The 18,354-nt window shown below is 36.7% G+C and overlaps 1 protein-coding gene across 1 annotated transcript in view; it reads left to right on the top strand.

Annotated features, from left to right (window-relative positions):
- Positions 1-18,354, top strand: part of unc-104 (kinesin family member unc-104) — a 184,289-nt gene that overhangs the window by 18,135 nt on the left and 147,800 nt on the right. The window contains 1 exon segment of the mRNA XM_067083286.1: positions 958-1,067. Coding sequence (XP_066939387.1) covers positions 968-1,067 — 100 coding nt within the window. The 5' untranslated portion in view covers positions 958-967.

The raw sequence follows: 18,354 nt of genomic DNA on the forward strand, positions 1-18,354 counted from the left end.
ATATGATTATCTATATATATATATATATAGGCATATATATATATATATATATATATATATATATATATATATATATATATATTTATATATATATATATATATATATATATATATATATATATATATATATATATATATTTATATATATCTGTATATATCTTACCAGGGGTCCCTATACTGACAAAACACTTGCCCTGTTATTAGTAGCTCTGGTGGCTCTGACATACTCTCTATCTATTCTCGACAAGAGCTCTGAATTAAAACTGATATATATGTTCTATATATATATATATGACTTACTGATATATAATATATATATGTATATATATAATATATATATATATATATATATATATATATATATATATATTTATAAATATTAAGTATAGAAATGTCCATTGTGTAAAGAACAACTTGCTTTTTATGTACATACCAAATTACATAGGCTTGATTGAACATTTTGGCTAACAATATGATAACTCAGTAAATCTCCGGTCTAATTTTTTTTTTTTTTTGGCAGTTTAATGGGATTCTGTAATTTCTTGTTTTTTTATTTGTTGAATATTAATCCAGCCTGTATTTGATTGTACTTCCTATATTTGATTTTTTTACAGATATTTTATTCAGGCTGATTCCACATTGATATGTGTATAGTATGAATTGTAATAATTTCTGTTTTTGAAGCTATGGTGTTTACCAAAGATTCTGAATGACTATTGAGAGGGTTGAGATACACTTCTCAGGTTTTAGATTTTTTTTATCGTGATTATGGATTAAGATATTTCATGTGACCCTTAGTAATGTTTTTCCCTTGCATGTTATTAGCCAATTCTTTAATGCAAAATCAAAATACATGTATATGTATACACTTTACACCTTTGTGTCTTAAATCTTAATACATGTTCTAATTGTTGACATTTTATCTAACGTAACACCTCTCTTCTTCTTCTTCTGCAGGACTTCTAAGATGTCTTCGGTCAAAGTAGCGGTGAGGGTGCGGCCCTTCAACAACCGCGAAATCGGGAGGGAATGCAAATGCATCATAGAAATGAGCGGCAAATCCACAAGTGAGTATTCCTCCTGAGAGAGAGAGAGAGAGAGAGAGAGAGAGAGAGAGAGAGAGAGAGAGAGAGAGAGAGAGAGTCACACCCCTAATACGCCATCACCAAAAGTGCGGCGTGGTAGAAAACCATCGCGCTTCTTTACTCCCAAAAAAAGGGCGTATTTAAGCGCCCCATTCCTCGCTCTTCGCACCTGTCACCTTTTCCCTTCATTAATGGCGCTCCTTTAGAAAGGCTGGCCAGGTGTGTGTGTGTGTGTGCGGTTCCCGTGAAGGATCTTTCCCCACATTTGTTCTGTAAAGGAAAAGCTTTTAAGAATTGGAAATTAGGTTTGGTCCCGTTGGGAGCAAGAGTTGTAAGGCTCTTTTCAAGAGGACAAGGATTCCAGGTATTCTTCTCAGAGGGTTCTTGGGTAGGGATGGTCCTCGTCACTTATTTATCGCATTTTATTTCTATACGACGAAGTCAACAAGCATGTTATTAATTTTTAATCAGATAAAAAATTTATTGCCTTTTGCTCTTTTAATTCTTTGATAACATTAAATTTTGAACAGGTATTTTATTTGTACAGTATGTTTTACATAACATTGTAGGAACTGTTTTCAGTGCAGGCCCATAATTCGTTTTCTTGCGAGGGAACTAAAGTAATTTGCAGTTGGATAACCTTGTATTTGTTTTTGTCACATATCTGTTTGCAGATTTGCGTGTACCTATTCTATTTCTTGCACTTAGATCGAGTGCGTTTCATGTTAGAATGTGGTAACGAGGCGTGGAACCCAAAGTTTAGTCCAGATATTGTTCACTTGTCTTTGTTTGCTTTATTTCGGAATTCTGTAGGTAAAGCACCTTGATGCACTGAGGTCGTGTTTGCTTATTTGTGATTATGATGCAAGGGAAGGCTTGAAATGGTACTGAGGATGAACATAAACTCCTAGGTATCGTTTCCGTTTTATGTGAAGCAATATTCAAGGATATTTTGACAAATTTAAATCGATTTTTGTTTCTATTTTTGTTGTATTCTTTTGGGCCTTCACTTTCTTTTCCTGAACTTCCAAGATTTGGATTTCTTTTCTTGGTTTTGCTATATTCCTAATCACTATAACATCCCATTTTGAAAGGTCGTACATCCTACCTATTTCCTTCGAGGTTAGTCGTATTTATGGTTTCTTGCTATAATTAATTGTCTAAAATAGCTGTATAGACTTATTTTCGCGAAAATTAAAGAAATAGGTATCATGAAAAAGGAACGGCGGAGAGAATTCCAAACCTTGACATAAGAAGAAGAAGAAGAGAAAAAAAATCGTCGTGCCACCCGACGCGGCGATATTGATCTCGAGAATTACGATATTTTGTCGTCTGCCGAATTCAAAGTTAATATTTTTGAGGTAATATATGATACATTTCCGTGAAGCCCAGGCTTGAAGAATGACGTGATGGAAGCCAGAGGAATGGACTTCTCCCCGATGGAGGACGTGATAGACCCATTGTTTCAAGCAGCCAAGATTCCATTTTCAAAGCCTTGTGGAAGATGTGATAATTAAAGGTTGGCGTTCATATAGATATCGCGTGTCAAGATGAGGAATGAAAGCGGAAGCTTGGATATTTATTTGCAAAATAAGTGAAGAGAGGTGTTTTGCGTCTTGAGTATAAATTTCTTATTCTTTGCTTAATCCCTAGCCGGGGTTGTTGTTTGGAGATATTTTCTCAACTTCGGTCTCACTCTTCCTTCAGTTGATCGAATTCAGTTAATTTTCGCAGTCTTTTTAACTGCACCACCGTTCATATTCTCTTTCTTCCATACTGCTTTTCACCCTCTCTGTAACAGTTGTTTCAACATAATTTTCAGCGCTGAATGACCTCATATGTTCTAGCGCTTGGCCTTTGGCCTGTATTTTGTATTCCAATCCAATTAAAGTATTTTAAGTGATAGTTTGTCATTCCTTGTTGTGCAATAGATACGTGATTTAATTATTAAAATCGAAGTTAGCTTTCTCGATGTTCTTAAGCCACTTTCTCACTTACGCTGTTCATTTGATCTCCATTTACCGATTAATTCCTTGCAAAGAAGCAACTGATCAATACAGTGGAGTAAATCCGTACCTTCCAATAATAATTATTGTATTTTGTCTATGGAATTGCACCAGCTCCCGTAATACTCGTCTGTGGACCGATGAGCGCCAGGATCGCTGACTCGACGCGATTTGAATCCAGCCTCCATTATGCACTGCGGAAAAACAAACCGTGACGTCATCATTGGCCAGTGCCGTCAATAATTTGTGCTGGCTGCATACGGCTCAGTCTTGAGGGAAGAATGTTGTTTATTATTATACTTTATATGTATATGTATATGTGTTATATGTATATATATGTGTGTGTATGTGTATACATGTATGTATGTATTGCATTTCCGTGTCCGGAAATACAATACATACTTACATGATTACTCCTTAGCTAATAATTGTAAGAATAAATCAAATTTATCGGTCTTAATCGGCCTTTTCGGCTGAAATGATTTTAATTCTATGGAATCATCTTCATATCATCGAAAGTGATACGTATAAGGCTTCATGGTATCATATCTTTCAGTTTTATAATATAATATATATGCAAAAAGGACAACTTTATTAAAATTCATGTATACGATAAGGGATTCATTTTATGTTTTGTTGGATAATTGAAGCATCAAAATCATCATCCATAACAAAAAGAGAAGTCTTAACAAAAAAACGACAATCTGGAACGATGAACGAGAATTTCAAGACTGTACATTATATGCATATAATATATATATATATTATATATATATATATATATATATATATATATATATATATATATATATATATATATATATATATATATATATATATATATATATATATATATGTAATGTACAATACATACATACATACTTAGGTAGGTAGATAGACATATTTCTTATTGGCTGGACAATGGAAGCATCATATGGACTGGAGGGCTCATAAAGAGAACCAGAAACAGGAAACACTCTTATTACGACGCAATGACTAAATGGCGGTCCTGGACCTCGAATATGTGAGCGAAACTCGCAACTCAATTACATTTATTGTCCAAGAGCCCACGTGGCAAATGGGACACAGAATGGACCCCACGGACCTCTCTCTCTCTCTCTCTCTCTCTCTCTCTCTCTCTCTCTCTCTCTCTCAAGAAATGCAGAGATTTGGGGGAAGTTATCAGCCGAGCCACTTGTAAGTCATCTCTCTCTTTTTTCTTTTCTTCCCAAAGTTGTTGACACCCACTTGACCTTTGTGGCTTCAAGGAGATCAGACAGCAGCGAATTACGCTGTCTGGTAATTGCCTCTGTCCTTATTTATGAAGCTTTGGAATTCTCTCCGTGCTGTCACATTATATATATATATATATATATATATATATATATATATATATATATATATATATATATATATATATATATATATATGTATGTATGTATATGTATAGTGGTTGTGTGTGTGAGAACTTTAATCATGTCTACTTACATTGTTTCAACATTCTTTTTCCTAAACTTTGTCCTCTGTTATATTTCCGTCTACCAATGAATTTCCGAGGTTATTTCCCGTAGTTTTGTGTGTGTGTTGTGTGTGTGTAACCATTACAGTTTATGTACAGGTGATTGAAGTATATTGAAATTATTATGTACATTACCTATAACCTAGGACATGATTTCATCCATGTCAAAGATATGAATGTTTGACAAGCGAAACGTTTCATAATCGGCTATGTATTTTCGGTGATATTTTTCTATTTCACGTTTTATTGCTCATGTACAGTAATTTCACTCATTCTTTGCTGTTGGGTGTGTTTGTATAGGTTGCTGTTGGGTGTCTTTGTATAGGTTGCTGTTGGGTGTGTTTGTATAGGTTGCTGTTGGGTGTCTTTGTATAGGTATGGCCTCCACTGGGTGCTTTTGTTTGAAGAACTAGTTGTTATTATTGACTGATGTTTTCAGATATTTTCGAAGAGTTCCTTTTCTGACCGATAATGTGATGATAATGTTATATTTCATGAGTTAGTTGGTAGTTCAGTAGTGAACTCTGTAGTCTTAGATATACCAAGGGACGATTCCGAATCTTTCTTGTTGAGGAGGAAGTAAAGAAACGGCTACAGGTATACAGATGGTAGTGAGTTAGGAGTTTTGAAAGCTTGCCGTAGTTTAAAGCATTCGATAGCTTTCAAGCTCACCCGAGCTGAACGCTTATATGAGCTTTTCTCGTCAACGTTTGCTGGCATGTGTCAGTATGTATATATGTCTGGCGTAAACATTTAACATTTTCCAGCTCGACATAACCGATAGAGCAGTTTCAGTTAAAGGTGGCATAATTATTTTCCTCTTTTGAAGTGGGTGTACAGTTGTTGAAATGGGCTACTCCCTTCCAAGGGGAGATAATTTAGAATGAACGAAGTTTAAGTTTTTTAAAAACCTTCTGGAACTATTTGGCCAGAGATGGTAAAGCTTGCATGAAAGCTTCTTCATGTAGCGGAGGTTCAAGTTTGTTCAGATTGTCACCTCCGTGGCCAGGATAGGGACAATAGGGGAAAATTTTTTTACTTGAATATATATAGGAACACTCTTCGACAATCCGCTCTTCGAGAACAGCAGAGCTGTAGTTTGTTAGAGTAATGTACAGTCATTCTCAGGCATCGTGTAGTTTGCGTTCAGAAGTTTGGGTAATGGTATATATATATATATATATATATATATATATATATATATATATATATATATATATATATATATATATATATATATATATAATGTGTGAATTTTATCACACCACCGTGATTCATATACAAGCATTAAGCTAAATGTCCTTTAATATTCAATTCGCTCTACCTCGGAAATAATATATTTTCATATATGTTACCCGAAGGGGAATTTTTTAGTTGATAATAAGTTCGTCGCCTCGTGGGCTCGAACAACGGAAGACACGAACTCAGGACTACAGTGACGCTTAATCATATAGTTATGAGTGCAGCATGATGGCTTAGGGGAGCATTGTGGCTCATAAGCCTTTGTAAATCGTGGGTGTAGTCAGTAAAGTTGGGTTACTAAAAACTTCTGCTAGTAAAAATGCTTCAAAACTATCGTAAGATAAAGTAGTTAGTAGTTCGATCACGTGAGAAGGGTGGACGGATTTGCTCCAGAACTGTGAAGGAAACGTGAAAACAGAATGCCGTCGCGGGAACATAGAAGGAAAAGCCACTTATTATTTTCTTGGCTTCGTGGTCCTGTGTATTGTCTTCAAGAGCTGTTATGAATCGTTGACTTTACATTGCACTCAGTCGTAAGGAAGGTCAGTGACCTTTAGAAAGTATACACTAGTATTAGAGCTCAGCGCAGCCAATCCGTGAACCGGAATATTTTTGGCTATTGTTGGATGACTCATCCAAGATGGCGCCTATGTTGAGTCAAGATATATTCCCTACCCAGACATTCATGGAGATCATTGGCGCCAAAGTCTACGGCGAACGCGTGCCAAGTTTCATTTATTCCGGTCCTCGATGTGGGCTCTTGATGTCGCGGCAACATGCTAGCTTATTTGCGCTGTCTTTTGGGATTGGTGGCTTGCATTTCCTTACTGGATTATCTTAACAGACATTCGAAGCATTTCCTGAATATTATTCTCTCGTCTGAAATATTGCTTCTATTAACGAAACTAACGTTGAAGGGGGATTGAATTACGATTGGGATCATTGTGTTCCTTATATCTAGGAATGAGAAGGTACTGGCAACTTCAAAAGAAATTAGGAGTTTTAATTAGAAATATGTCATTACCTATCTCGTGTTGGTAGCTAGGCGTGTAAAATGCGGAGAAAGTTTTGGGTAGTGAGAAAATGGGGCCGCTGCTCAGCAGGAAGCGACAAATCCATCCCTCGACGCGCTGAAGGTTTTAGTAATTAGGCTAAAGAATTTCTAGGTTGGGTGGGACCAGTTCAGAGATCCACGCGAGCCTTATATTCACGGTGAAAACCTACATGACTTACGGGAAGCTTTAGGCAAGAGCCAGTACTGGCATAGGGCCAACTTAATCTAAGCTGCGATAATATGGGTGAAAATTATGTAAATGTATATCGTAAGACAAAGAAGAGAAGAGCAGGGAGAAATTTCCAGTGCTTGCCGTAGGAAGAACCGTCGGAATTAAACTAGATAAAGGTCTTTTAAGTTGGACAGCCCCATGAATCTCTGCAATAAGGAAAACAGTTGGAATGGAACATTGTCCCTTGCGCCTTGATTGAAGTGGCTAATGAAATCCAGTATTGTTTTTACTTCGAGGATTAGGGCTCTCCAGTTCTATATTTAGGGAGGAAGGACAGATTTTGGACGCTGCTAATTTCCACTGTATTTATTGTTGGGGGAAAGAAAGCAATCTCGAGTTGAAATGCTTAGATGTGTGCTTTATGGAGAGAGTTACAAGGATTAGGATGTGTCTCAGAGACTTATAATTCCATCGGAGGAGACATCATGTGCTCACTTATCTCTAGGAGCAGGTTTTACTGTTCATTCACAGTGTTCTAATGATTTTGTTTAGCTCTCTTTTAAACTCTTCCATACTGTTGCTGTTTACAACTTCTGGTGGCACTTTATTCCATGTGTCACATATGTTGTATGTAAAGAAGATGTATTGTGTCTCTTCAGCTCTAGTTTACATCTATTATTTCTTGTCTGGTTTTCGGTTAATGTGAAGAGATTACTGTCTACTTTTATTATGCCTTTCAGTATTTTAATTTTTCTGTTAGTTGTCCTCCAACCGTCGCTTCTAAATACATACGTGTTCAGGCTCTCTAGTCGTCTTTGGTAACCTATTTGCCTGACGGATGGAATTAACTTTGTGGCTCTTGCTTGCAACCCCTCTAATCTATATATGTCCTTTCTTGATGTTGGTGACCAAAACTACGGCATATTCTAGATGAGGTCTAACTATTAATGTGTAGAGCTGCAGCACCGTTTCCTCGTTTTGTATTTGAGGAGAGAGAGAGAGAGAGAGAGAGAGAGAGAGAGAGAGAGAGAGAGAGAAGGAGCTTGTGCGTAATCCTGATGAAAAAGCAAAGGAGTAGAGAGGTGTGAAGAGCTAGTATGCTAGTGCACACGAATGTGCAAACGAAGCGAAATTTAATTATTTGGTCATGTCGTAGGAATGGGAGTCCTTCGAAGACAGGTGGTTAGAATTAATTGTTGATGGATAAACTGGAGCTTGGAATGAAGGTGGTACTAACTTCGGGACAAATAATAATAATAATAAAATGGATGGCGATAGTGGTAGTACTTCAGTGTGTAAATACTCTCACATCTGTTTGAAAGTGGTACGGTCACTGATGGTATTTTCTTATCTCTTTCTGTTCCTCGTTACACACGGGTATAAAATCGGGTTGACTAACACGTCGAAAAATTATCATAACTTCCCATCGATTAAGAGGCAGGTATGTCTCTTCTATTGGAATTAGGCTCAAATTCTTTCCCTTTTTTTTTTTTGAGGCCTAGACTAATTAAGTGCACTAGGTTTATGCCCCTTCGGCGTCTACATCAAAAAGATGCAACTGTAATGTTGAAAATCAAGGAGATAACAGAAAAAGGACATTACTTCCTCCGTTATTCCAGCAGATAAGAAGAAAGCGCAGATTCTGAGAAAGATTTGTTGTTTGGAAACCAAGTGATATTTTTAGGTCACGGAGCACACGTTACATCTTACAACCCCCAAAATGAAGTTTCACTTTTATTTTACTTTACGGCAAATACTGGGCAGATGGTGAGGTGCTCAAAGTCATTATTTTCACACGAGGCGGAAGAAACCACCATTAGGGTAGAAGCTTCATTGTAGAACAAGGTCACGGAGGAGTCATTAAAACCCACGTTAACTTTTTGCCTTCATAGCCATATTAACCTTATGGCGCCAAGATAAGTGCATAAAGTCGTTCACTTCGGGTATCTGTAATAGAAGCATCAAATACAGTGTTGTTATGCTTAGAAAACTGGTATCATCGTCGACATTCGAAAGCTTGCAAGACCAATGGAGCAGCTCAACGAAGAGGAAAAACTAAAATTGAGGTCCTTATTCTTCATCTCAAAAAATCAGCTCAGAGTGGGAAAAGTTTACTTGTTGTCTGTTGAACGAGGAAATGCTCAACTGGCCTTTGTTTATTGCTGAAATTATGATGGAAGCTGAAGCGTAAGGTTTTAAAGAGGTAGAATAAACGATTATGAAGGGCGGACAAAAACAAACAAACAAACAAGGAAGACGGATTTTTGTAAAAAAACGTAATCAACGTTTAGGTAACGTAAATGAAGCCTCTTGGTTTGAAAGCAATCGTCACTGTTCTAGAATAAGCAGGCGGCTGCAAATGATAAAAGGTAAAAAATACTAACAGTAACAATATAACAGCCATGGAAGGTAGTCGGATTAATGACAATTGCAAATCATCGATCAGAAATTAAATTCGAACTTCAGTTATAAGATAGAGGGTGGGATTTAAAACCATTTGCCAAAGATTATACGGAATGAAGCCTGATTATAAGACGAGAGTCGCAGTCTGCTCAGCAGTGGCAAAATGTGCCAGAACGCAGGATGAAAATCATAGGCAAAAGAAGCATATGATAAAAAAGTCTGTCAAGGCAATAGGCGGTAGGGAATAGTTGCAAGAAGAAGCTGCAAACGACAGCATGATGACAAGCAGCCGGAAGAGATCCATTATCGAAAGTGGTTTGCAAATGTACCACAGTGAAAAGCAGCAATGAAGGAGAAGAGAGACGGTGACGGCATTTGCAAAACTACCAGTTCTTTAAAAGCATTGGCAAAAAAAAAACATCATTAAGATCAAGTAACTCAGAATAAAAAGCAGTAACAAAAGGGGCTTTTAACCGATAAGGAAAATACTGAAAAGGAGGATCTCCAGATATAATAAGGTGTAAAAGAGGCTTCCAGGATACAAAGTAGTTGCAAAACGAGGTGGTCATGGAACGGGTAAAAAATGCGCCGAAGTTTCTTCCGCACAGTCGAGTTTTCTGTACAGCGTATAATGCTGTATGAAACTCTTAGCCACGGCCCATGAAATTCTCAGCTGGGGCCAATGAAACTTTCAGCACGGCCCGGTGGTGGCCTGTGTTGCTGGCACATATAGCGGTGCCAGACGCACGATCATGGCTAAATTTAACCTTAAATACAATAAAAACTACCGAGGCCAGAGGGCTGCAATTTGGTATGCTTGATGATTGGAGGTGGATGATCAACATAATTTGCAGCCCTCTCTATCAATGTTTAAGGATCTTAGGGCGGAAAGGAAAAGTGCGGACGGATAGACAAATAGCCATCTCAGTAGTTTTCTTTTATAGAAAACTAAAAAGCAACTGCAAAGAAGTAATCTGGCAATAAAAAGGATTTCGAAAAGGATCTTGGTATAAAAATACAGATGTATAAGGAAAGAGCAAAAGTGCACGGGAAACAGATAAGGGAAGAATTAGTTTTAAAGAAGCCTCAGAATTGGAGGAACTGGAGCGGTGGTGGGCAGTGGCTGGCTGCCTCATGTTGCAGTATTCAGCATTGCATAATCTTTCTTCCCTGTCATTGCTAAATAAGACTTTGCATGTCATGTTATGCAACGTGACGGCCCTTCTGTGACCTTCCATTTTCCCGTGGTATTTTATTTTCTCTTTTCGGTAGACGAGGCAGTGTCGGGTTTTAAGTCACCTCATTTGTCTGCACTAATGACACGTTGGTGTATATATATATATATATATATATATATATAAATATATATATAAGTAAGATATCTCTATTATATGGAGTATGGTCAGTGTTTATTATCGTTATGAGGGTTTTTATGGGTACCCGGAAATGTAATTAACCATATTGTGTTCTTCCCGGTTGAGAATATTATTATTATTATTATTATTATTATTATTATTATTATTATTATTATTATTATTATTATTATTCTCGACGTAGTTGAAGTCATCATGGCTGCCCATGAATGACAACGATTATTACCATTATTACTTTTTCAGTTTTGGCGAGATGATCATGGCCCCACACCCAATTACAGTTACATGGTCGCATTGCAACACTTGCGGTTTGCAGAGCGATGGAGGTTATGCATTTTTATTTTATGCTTTTTAGAGATTTCTGCTACATTGTTTGGCTGTTCTTTGATGAATAGTAGGCTTGGCTTTTGACATTTCAATCTCAGTTTATTGATACCTTGTTTATCTTCTCATGGGGTTTTATCTTTTTCCATTTTAATGATTGAACTGGTTTTTATAAATTTAGTCGCTGGGATCTATTTTAATACCGACTTTAATCTTTCGTGGAATTATTGAGTGTTCCCAATTTTAAGTCACTGGCATTTACGCCGTTAACGTCGTCTCTGTTGCATCTTGTCCGCGGTTATCCTCGTCACGTTTACAAAGCAGATTTGACCGTTGCACCGCTTATGGAAAGGCTCCGTTGCTGGTATTAGTCGCTGGAACAAATTCTGCTACTGCGTTGTGTTAGTGGAAAGTAAATGTGGCTCCCAATCGGAAGAATTCTTGGTCTTCAGTGGTGACTTTTAATATCGCCCTTCTTATGCTAGGGACCGAAAAATAAGATCATCAAATCATGTGACATATATATATATATATATATATATATATATATATATATATATATATATATATATATATATATATATATACATATATACATATATACATATGTATGTGTATGTGTGTGTGTAGTATAGTATGTTATAAGTGTTCTCATACACTAATGCAAATAATACATAAATGTTTATATAACAGTAGATTATTAATGCCGAGAGAGAGAGAGAGAGAGAGAGAGAGAGAGAGAGAGAGAGAGAGAGAGACAGGTTGCATGTGAGGAGTCTTAAGCGAAGTTATTGATCAGCCTTTGGCATTTAGACTCTGTGGCGACCTGTTTTCCTTCTCTCTCTCTCTCTCTCTCTCTCTCTCTCTCTCTCTCTCTCTCTCTCTCTCTCTCTCTGTTGCCAAATATATACAGGTTCTTCTCAAGTAATATTGTTGGGAGAGGAAGAACAGATTTTTAAGTATTACATTTAACAGCTTTTTTCATAAACCTTTGACAAGGTTTATAAAAAATAAAATATCAAGTTGAGATTTGAGTTGATTATTTTAAGGAGAAAAAAATTTGGATGTTTGACCACTTATGAGACAGAGAGTGAAGGGCAGAGTGTGTGTGTTGATGTGTATATACTTAGGAAAAATGGATGGAAAACTGGACTAGTATTAAATACAAGACATTCGAATTAATAAACAAAGATTATAAAAATTAAAGTAGTCAGCAGATGGTGTTTGTGGGTGTAGGAGGTGTGAATACATGGTGGTCAAGGATAATGGTAGGGAACGTTAAAAAAGAAGGTAGTGGAAAAAGAAAGGCAAGTAAAGCAAAATTTCAGAGGAAACAACAAGTTTTTCTTCAGGAAATAAATGCAGAGAGAGAGAGAGAGAGGATTATTGGGCAAGTGAAACTTTAAAAAAAAAAAAAAAGTGCAAATGGTGCAACGCTGTTTGATGGATATAGTCCCCAGACGTTGGAGTCGTATTTTGAAGATTCGTCGCATATAGGACACAGGAAATAGGCAGAGTAGAATAACATGAGTGGAAGGGTTTCATGTAAATTTGAGGGAGGTGACTGTTAACTTCCGCAACCGTTTCTAAATTATGAAACAAGTCTTCGACATATTTATATTTCTGATTTCTTATAACCTTGCATGTGCTGAGTAACACCCAACATTTCACTTCCTCTTTTTAATTTAACTACTTATGGTAGGGGATGATCTTTCTGATGTCTGTAAGTCCTTTAGGATTAGGTAGCTCTTCCCTTGTCGGTCCCTGCCTTTGTTGAGACCCCTAATGTTGACTAAGCACTAGGTGTCCATTTCTTTGCTTCGCTTCAACAGGGCCATGGGAGGATTATATTGAACCAGTTTTTGCTGAAACAAGTTCTCTAACCACTGGACTAATATATAACCATATATATATATATATATATATATATATATATATATATATATATATATATATATATATATATATATATAATAACTCTAGATACATAATACTTGCATATATATACACGTATATACATATATATAAATATATATGCGTATGTGTATGTACACTTGCACATATACCAAGCTCTTATACACTGATTCTTTTACATTTCAGTATAAATTTAAATTTAAAGTCAATTCTAAAAACTCTGGGTCAAGTAAGAGACTATTTGCTTGGTAAATGCTAATGAATCAATCAGTGAGTATCTGAGGAACATAATTGAAGAGATCGTGCAGCCTGATTGGTTGTGACGTCACGGGTAGGGTCTCTGACGTCAGCGAACAAGTACGACTTCAGTGGCTTTTAAACAAGGAAAGTGGTAAGCATGAAGGTCGAAGGAAACATCAGGTGTGAGGATCTTCATCCTGTCATGTACGTTTCCAGGTGTCGAGTATGATTCATTCTGATTGTTTTAAGAGGTTTGTTCGCATTATGGCTGATTTGATATTTTAACAGCTTTTGTGTGGTGGGATGTTAGGACATTTTGCTGTAACTTTATATTCCTTCCTCTTAGGAGATGTTTTTATATGTATAGGATGTTAGCCTTCCTTTGGAAGATGATGATGTTCTCCTGAAAGATGTCTGGAAGGCGTATTGTGTTTGGCAGGTTTTTCTCTCTTGCTGAATGTTTTACCTTCATATAAGATGCATTGTTTTGTTTCTATGTAAAGATGTGACCTTTTCTACTTAGATGTACTTGTTAGAGAAGGAGTAGCCTTTGTCTCTCCCTTTGTGTGTGATGTGTACAACTTTTCCCATGTTTTGTGGTTTTGGGACGTTCTCTCCGAGGAAGGTTTTCTTTCTTGGAAGCTGTGCCGCCTCGTATGAGGGGAGAGTGCCTCTGCCTTATTAGAAGATATTGTCCTTTTTCATTTCCTGGAAGATGATGTATATTTTCCTTTTTGATGTTTTTCCTCTCTTCTAGGAAGTCTTAGTCCTTCCTTGTTTCTTGGATCGTGTAGTATTGGAAGAGACTGACTCTACCTCTTCAGGAATTTGTAGTTTTGCCGCCTCTTTTGAAAACCGTAGTTGCTGTATCTTCTTGGATTTCCAATTTTATGATTGTGTTTATTTCGGTAGGAAATGTAGTTTGTGTTTATTTGGTAGGAAATATAGTTTATCCTCTTTTTTAGGAAAGATGTAGTTAATTTCTATAGCCTGAAAATTATAATAGTTTTAATAAATATGTGATCTTCATTCCATTTTTGAAAGGTGTCTCCTTTTTGGAAGATGTGACTCTTCTCTTGTCATGAGAAACGTAGCTCTCCCCCCGTCATGAGAGATGCAGACCGTTTCCCCTCCGCGGAGATGACGTCACCGGTGAATTTCCATGACTGTATGTCTCCTTTTCCTCTCATAAAATAAGAACATCAAGTCCTTGGTGGTGTGGATTTGGTGTTTATTGCCTACTTCACTTCATTCCTGGTTTTAGACTTATGGTTGTTAATTCTCGTCAGCCTCGTGAAATGGCGCCATTTCGCGGTGGGTTTCCACATGACGTCAGTGATGAAGGAGTTTGAGAAGTGGTGGAAATTGAGCCATAAAGGAGTTTGCATGTAGGGTTTTAGCATACTGTAGTTTTACAGAAATCCGAATTGTCGAAAGGTTTCTGATTTAGTGTCACAGAATGAAAATTCAACATTGCCTGTACTGAGAAGTACAACGAGCGTATATATATTTACACTTCAAGATAGCAATAATATTATGACGAGTCACATGGAAGGAGAGCGATAAAATTATAAGAACGTATAAATGCATCATTTTTACATTTTACATTTTTAGAGTGTCTTAGTTGGTGTGTGTAGGGGGGTTTGTGTTTGTGTGAGAGAGAGAGAGAGAGAGAGAGAGAGAGAGAGAGAGAGAGAGAGCGTTAGTCATTTGATGGTATCGGTGGATATACCGTTAGATAGGAAGCCATGTTGGGAAGCCCTTTGTGTCTGGAGGTAATGGAGAATTAATCCGAAGAGATACAGCGATGCCAATGTTCGTGATGTTTCGTTTTTGGAAAAATATTTTGGCTGGGTGCGTGGGAAGTATTTCTTTTCGTGGGGGAATAGCTTTTGTTTCAAATAAAAGTAACTTTTAGAAAATAAATCTCCTACTAGAGGAGTATATTTTATTCTTTTCCCTGCATTGATGCATGTGTTTTCGAGGGAAATGTATTTTATTTAAAATCTGTATTTCTCAAAGGAAAGATAGCATCTCATTCAGTAAGAAAATAATGTCCTAATTACCCTATCTCTCTTATCTTAATCAACTGAAGCTTCATAATCCTTGACGTTTTCTAATTTCTTAAGGTTATTATATAAGCCAAATGCGAGAGAATTTTACATAGGAGTTTAACCACCACAAAAAAAAGTAACATCTAATATGTTTGGGTCATAATTAACCCATACTTCATTTTTGGTCTAAATATCTGAAAATGTCATTTGTCATTTTCTTATTATTGCTTTAGTTACTGACCACTTTCCTGTTATCACATTTTCTTTGGCAAATAGATTCAAACAATTTTTCTTCTTTTGTTTACATGATGAAAGGGTTGCCCACACAAGTTGCAGAAAAATTTCATTGGAATTTCTATCAGCTTTTGATAAGTACGGCCTCTTGCTTCTACTATACTGTTACCTTGCATTTAAGTTCCGTAGAATAAAAAGACTATTAGGTGAATGGTTTCGGTCGAAAAATTCATATGATATGACATTCATATTCCAGAATTCCAACATTCTTTTCCAGTAATCGGCTTTAATGGCTGGGAAAAAGAAGAAAGTGATTATGTACCCTCTGAGGGTGAGGATGGTGAAGGCGATCATCTTTCAGTGGAAAATCAATTAGCAGTGACATTGAATATGAGAGTGAAGAGCAAATCTCTTCCAGTGATGATTTCACTTCCAAAAAAGGCAATTTTTTGTGAGATGCTGATAAAAAAAACCTGGCATCACACGCTATGCAGCATCAAGAATTTCAGTTATTCTACCCTTGTAAGGTACCATGAAGATAATATCATGATTTCATATTGCCCTAGAAAAGGCAAAACTATGATACTATATTGAGTAATATGTATGATTCGGTAGCTTACAGTGAAAAAGAAGAAAAGAAAACCAATACAATTGAATATTATAATTCTCATAAAATTGGAGTTGACAATCTAGACAAGCTTGTTGCTGCTTTTAGATCTAAGCGCCATACAAGATGGCTTATGGCATTATTTGATACCATAGTTGATATTTCAGCGTATAATGCCTTTGTATTTTGGATGTTAGTGCAGCCTAACCGGAATATAACTGCTAACTTCAAAAGAAGAAATTATCTTTTAGAGCTTGGACTGGCTCTGGTGCAGCCATTATTATCTTGAAGAGTTGCTTTTCCAAGAACACCAAATGCACGGCGAGTTACTGAAATGGCCAGATCCACAATGGATTCTAATCATTCACAATTGCAAGGGCGAATTGCAAAACGTCGACTTTTTATATATGCAAAAGTGACAACAAAGTGCGGAATTTTTGTTGTCTGCCAAAAACCAACATGCAAGCAGCATGGAGAGTCAATATTTACATGCAATAGTTGCAGCTAAATAGTAAAGTCTAATAAGGTAGGGTGGTTGGGAGGGGCAGGTGTGGGGTCTAAAATGACAGTCACTTTCTTGCAGTAGACCCTGGACTTGCAAGGTAATCATTCAAGTACTTTGTATGGCGAAGAGGTGTCAGTATAGATGTTACAAAAATTTCACAGACAAGATTAAGTTTTTACATCTTGAGGAATTTTATTTGGAACAGGAAATGTCTTCTAGGAAATCAATGTACTAACTTTAAGGAAATAGCAGTATGTGTATGTTTTCAGTGGTAGATGATGATGTTTTACTTTTTCTGATTTTGCCGTCGGACGGGTCGTTTTCTCTATTTCTTATTAGGAAATGTGTTGTGAATAAAGTATGAAGTATTGTTTTTAGACATTATTTTATTCAGTTCAGATGTTTTTTCCTCCCTAGGCTAGATCTATATTTCCTGTGGGTTATATACATTTCATTTCGACGAGAATAAAATAATATATTTGCTAAACAAAACTGCATGATTTTGATACATTCTCAAATTTCTAACCGGGATTTATATTTTGTTCTTATGAGTCATTGTCTTATTTAGAAATTAAAAACTGCAGGAAACAGTTTCTCTTGAAGTAAATTTCTTTTCCGAAATGAGGAAATTGTTTTATGCAGCATAATGTACTTTCAGTCTGTTAAGAATGATTTATATCTAAGTCTAAAGAAAAGTCTGATAGGCCTCGGAGATTCATCTCTGCTTATACGAGCGAGAAAGGGACGTAGGACTTGCAACCTCACTCAGTGTGCTGATGGAGGTAATAGAAACGAAAACCAATATCTTTCGGACGCTCTTCAAAAGTGAAAATGTAGTCAACTGGAAATGATGCTAAGCATGAATTCATTTGCAACGAGGGAGGCACATCCGGCCAAATTTGTCAAATGTTTGGCCCCGAGAGGTTATTTTTAATTTAAATTTACAAAAAGATAATCTGTTTGTTTAGAGAATTTCAGAGGACCTTATTTTCCTCAGCTCCGTAACTGTCTTTTCCTTCATCCATCCCGTAGGGGGTTAATGCTGTCAGTGCACCTCACGCGGTGCACTGTAGGCATTACTTTAGGTTCTTTACAGCGTCCCTTCGGCCCCTGGCTGCAACCCCTTTCATTCTTTTCTGTACCTCCGTTCATACTCTCTTTCTTCCATCTTACTTTCCACTCTCTCCTAACAATTGTTTCATAGTGCAACTGAGAGGTTTTTCTCCTGTTACACCTTTCAAACCGCTCCACTCTCAATTTTCCTTTCAGCTCTGAATGACCTCATAGGTCCCAGTGCTTGGCCCCAGGCCAAAAGTTTATATTCCGTTCCGTTCCTTTCCTTCACCTAGATGTGGAATTCTCTGAATTCTTTTGTTTTTCCTGGATGACATAACCTTAGTTTTTATCGTTCCCTTGGTGGATAGACCCCATTATTTTCCTTTTGGAGACTCAGATGCCGTTTATAAAGGAATTACTAATCCCACTGACCTTCTCGAATAACAGTATGATAAATGTAAGGAAATTTTACAGATTTTTCTCTTTTATGAGAAATTAATAGCCTTTTTTACGTCGTTAATCGAACATAAAACAAACACATCTTCAGTGACCCGTTGTCATTTAGT

Source organism: Macrobrachium rosenbergii, chromosome 3, assembly GCF_040412425.1.
Source record: "Macrobrachium rosenbergii isolate ZJJX-2024 chromosome 3, ASM4041242v1, whole genome shotgun sequence".
Taxonomy (NCBI): Eukaryota; Metazoa; Arthropoda; class Malacostraca; order Decapoda; family Palaemonidae; genus Macrobrachium; species Macrobrachium rosenbergii.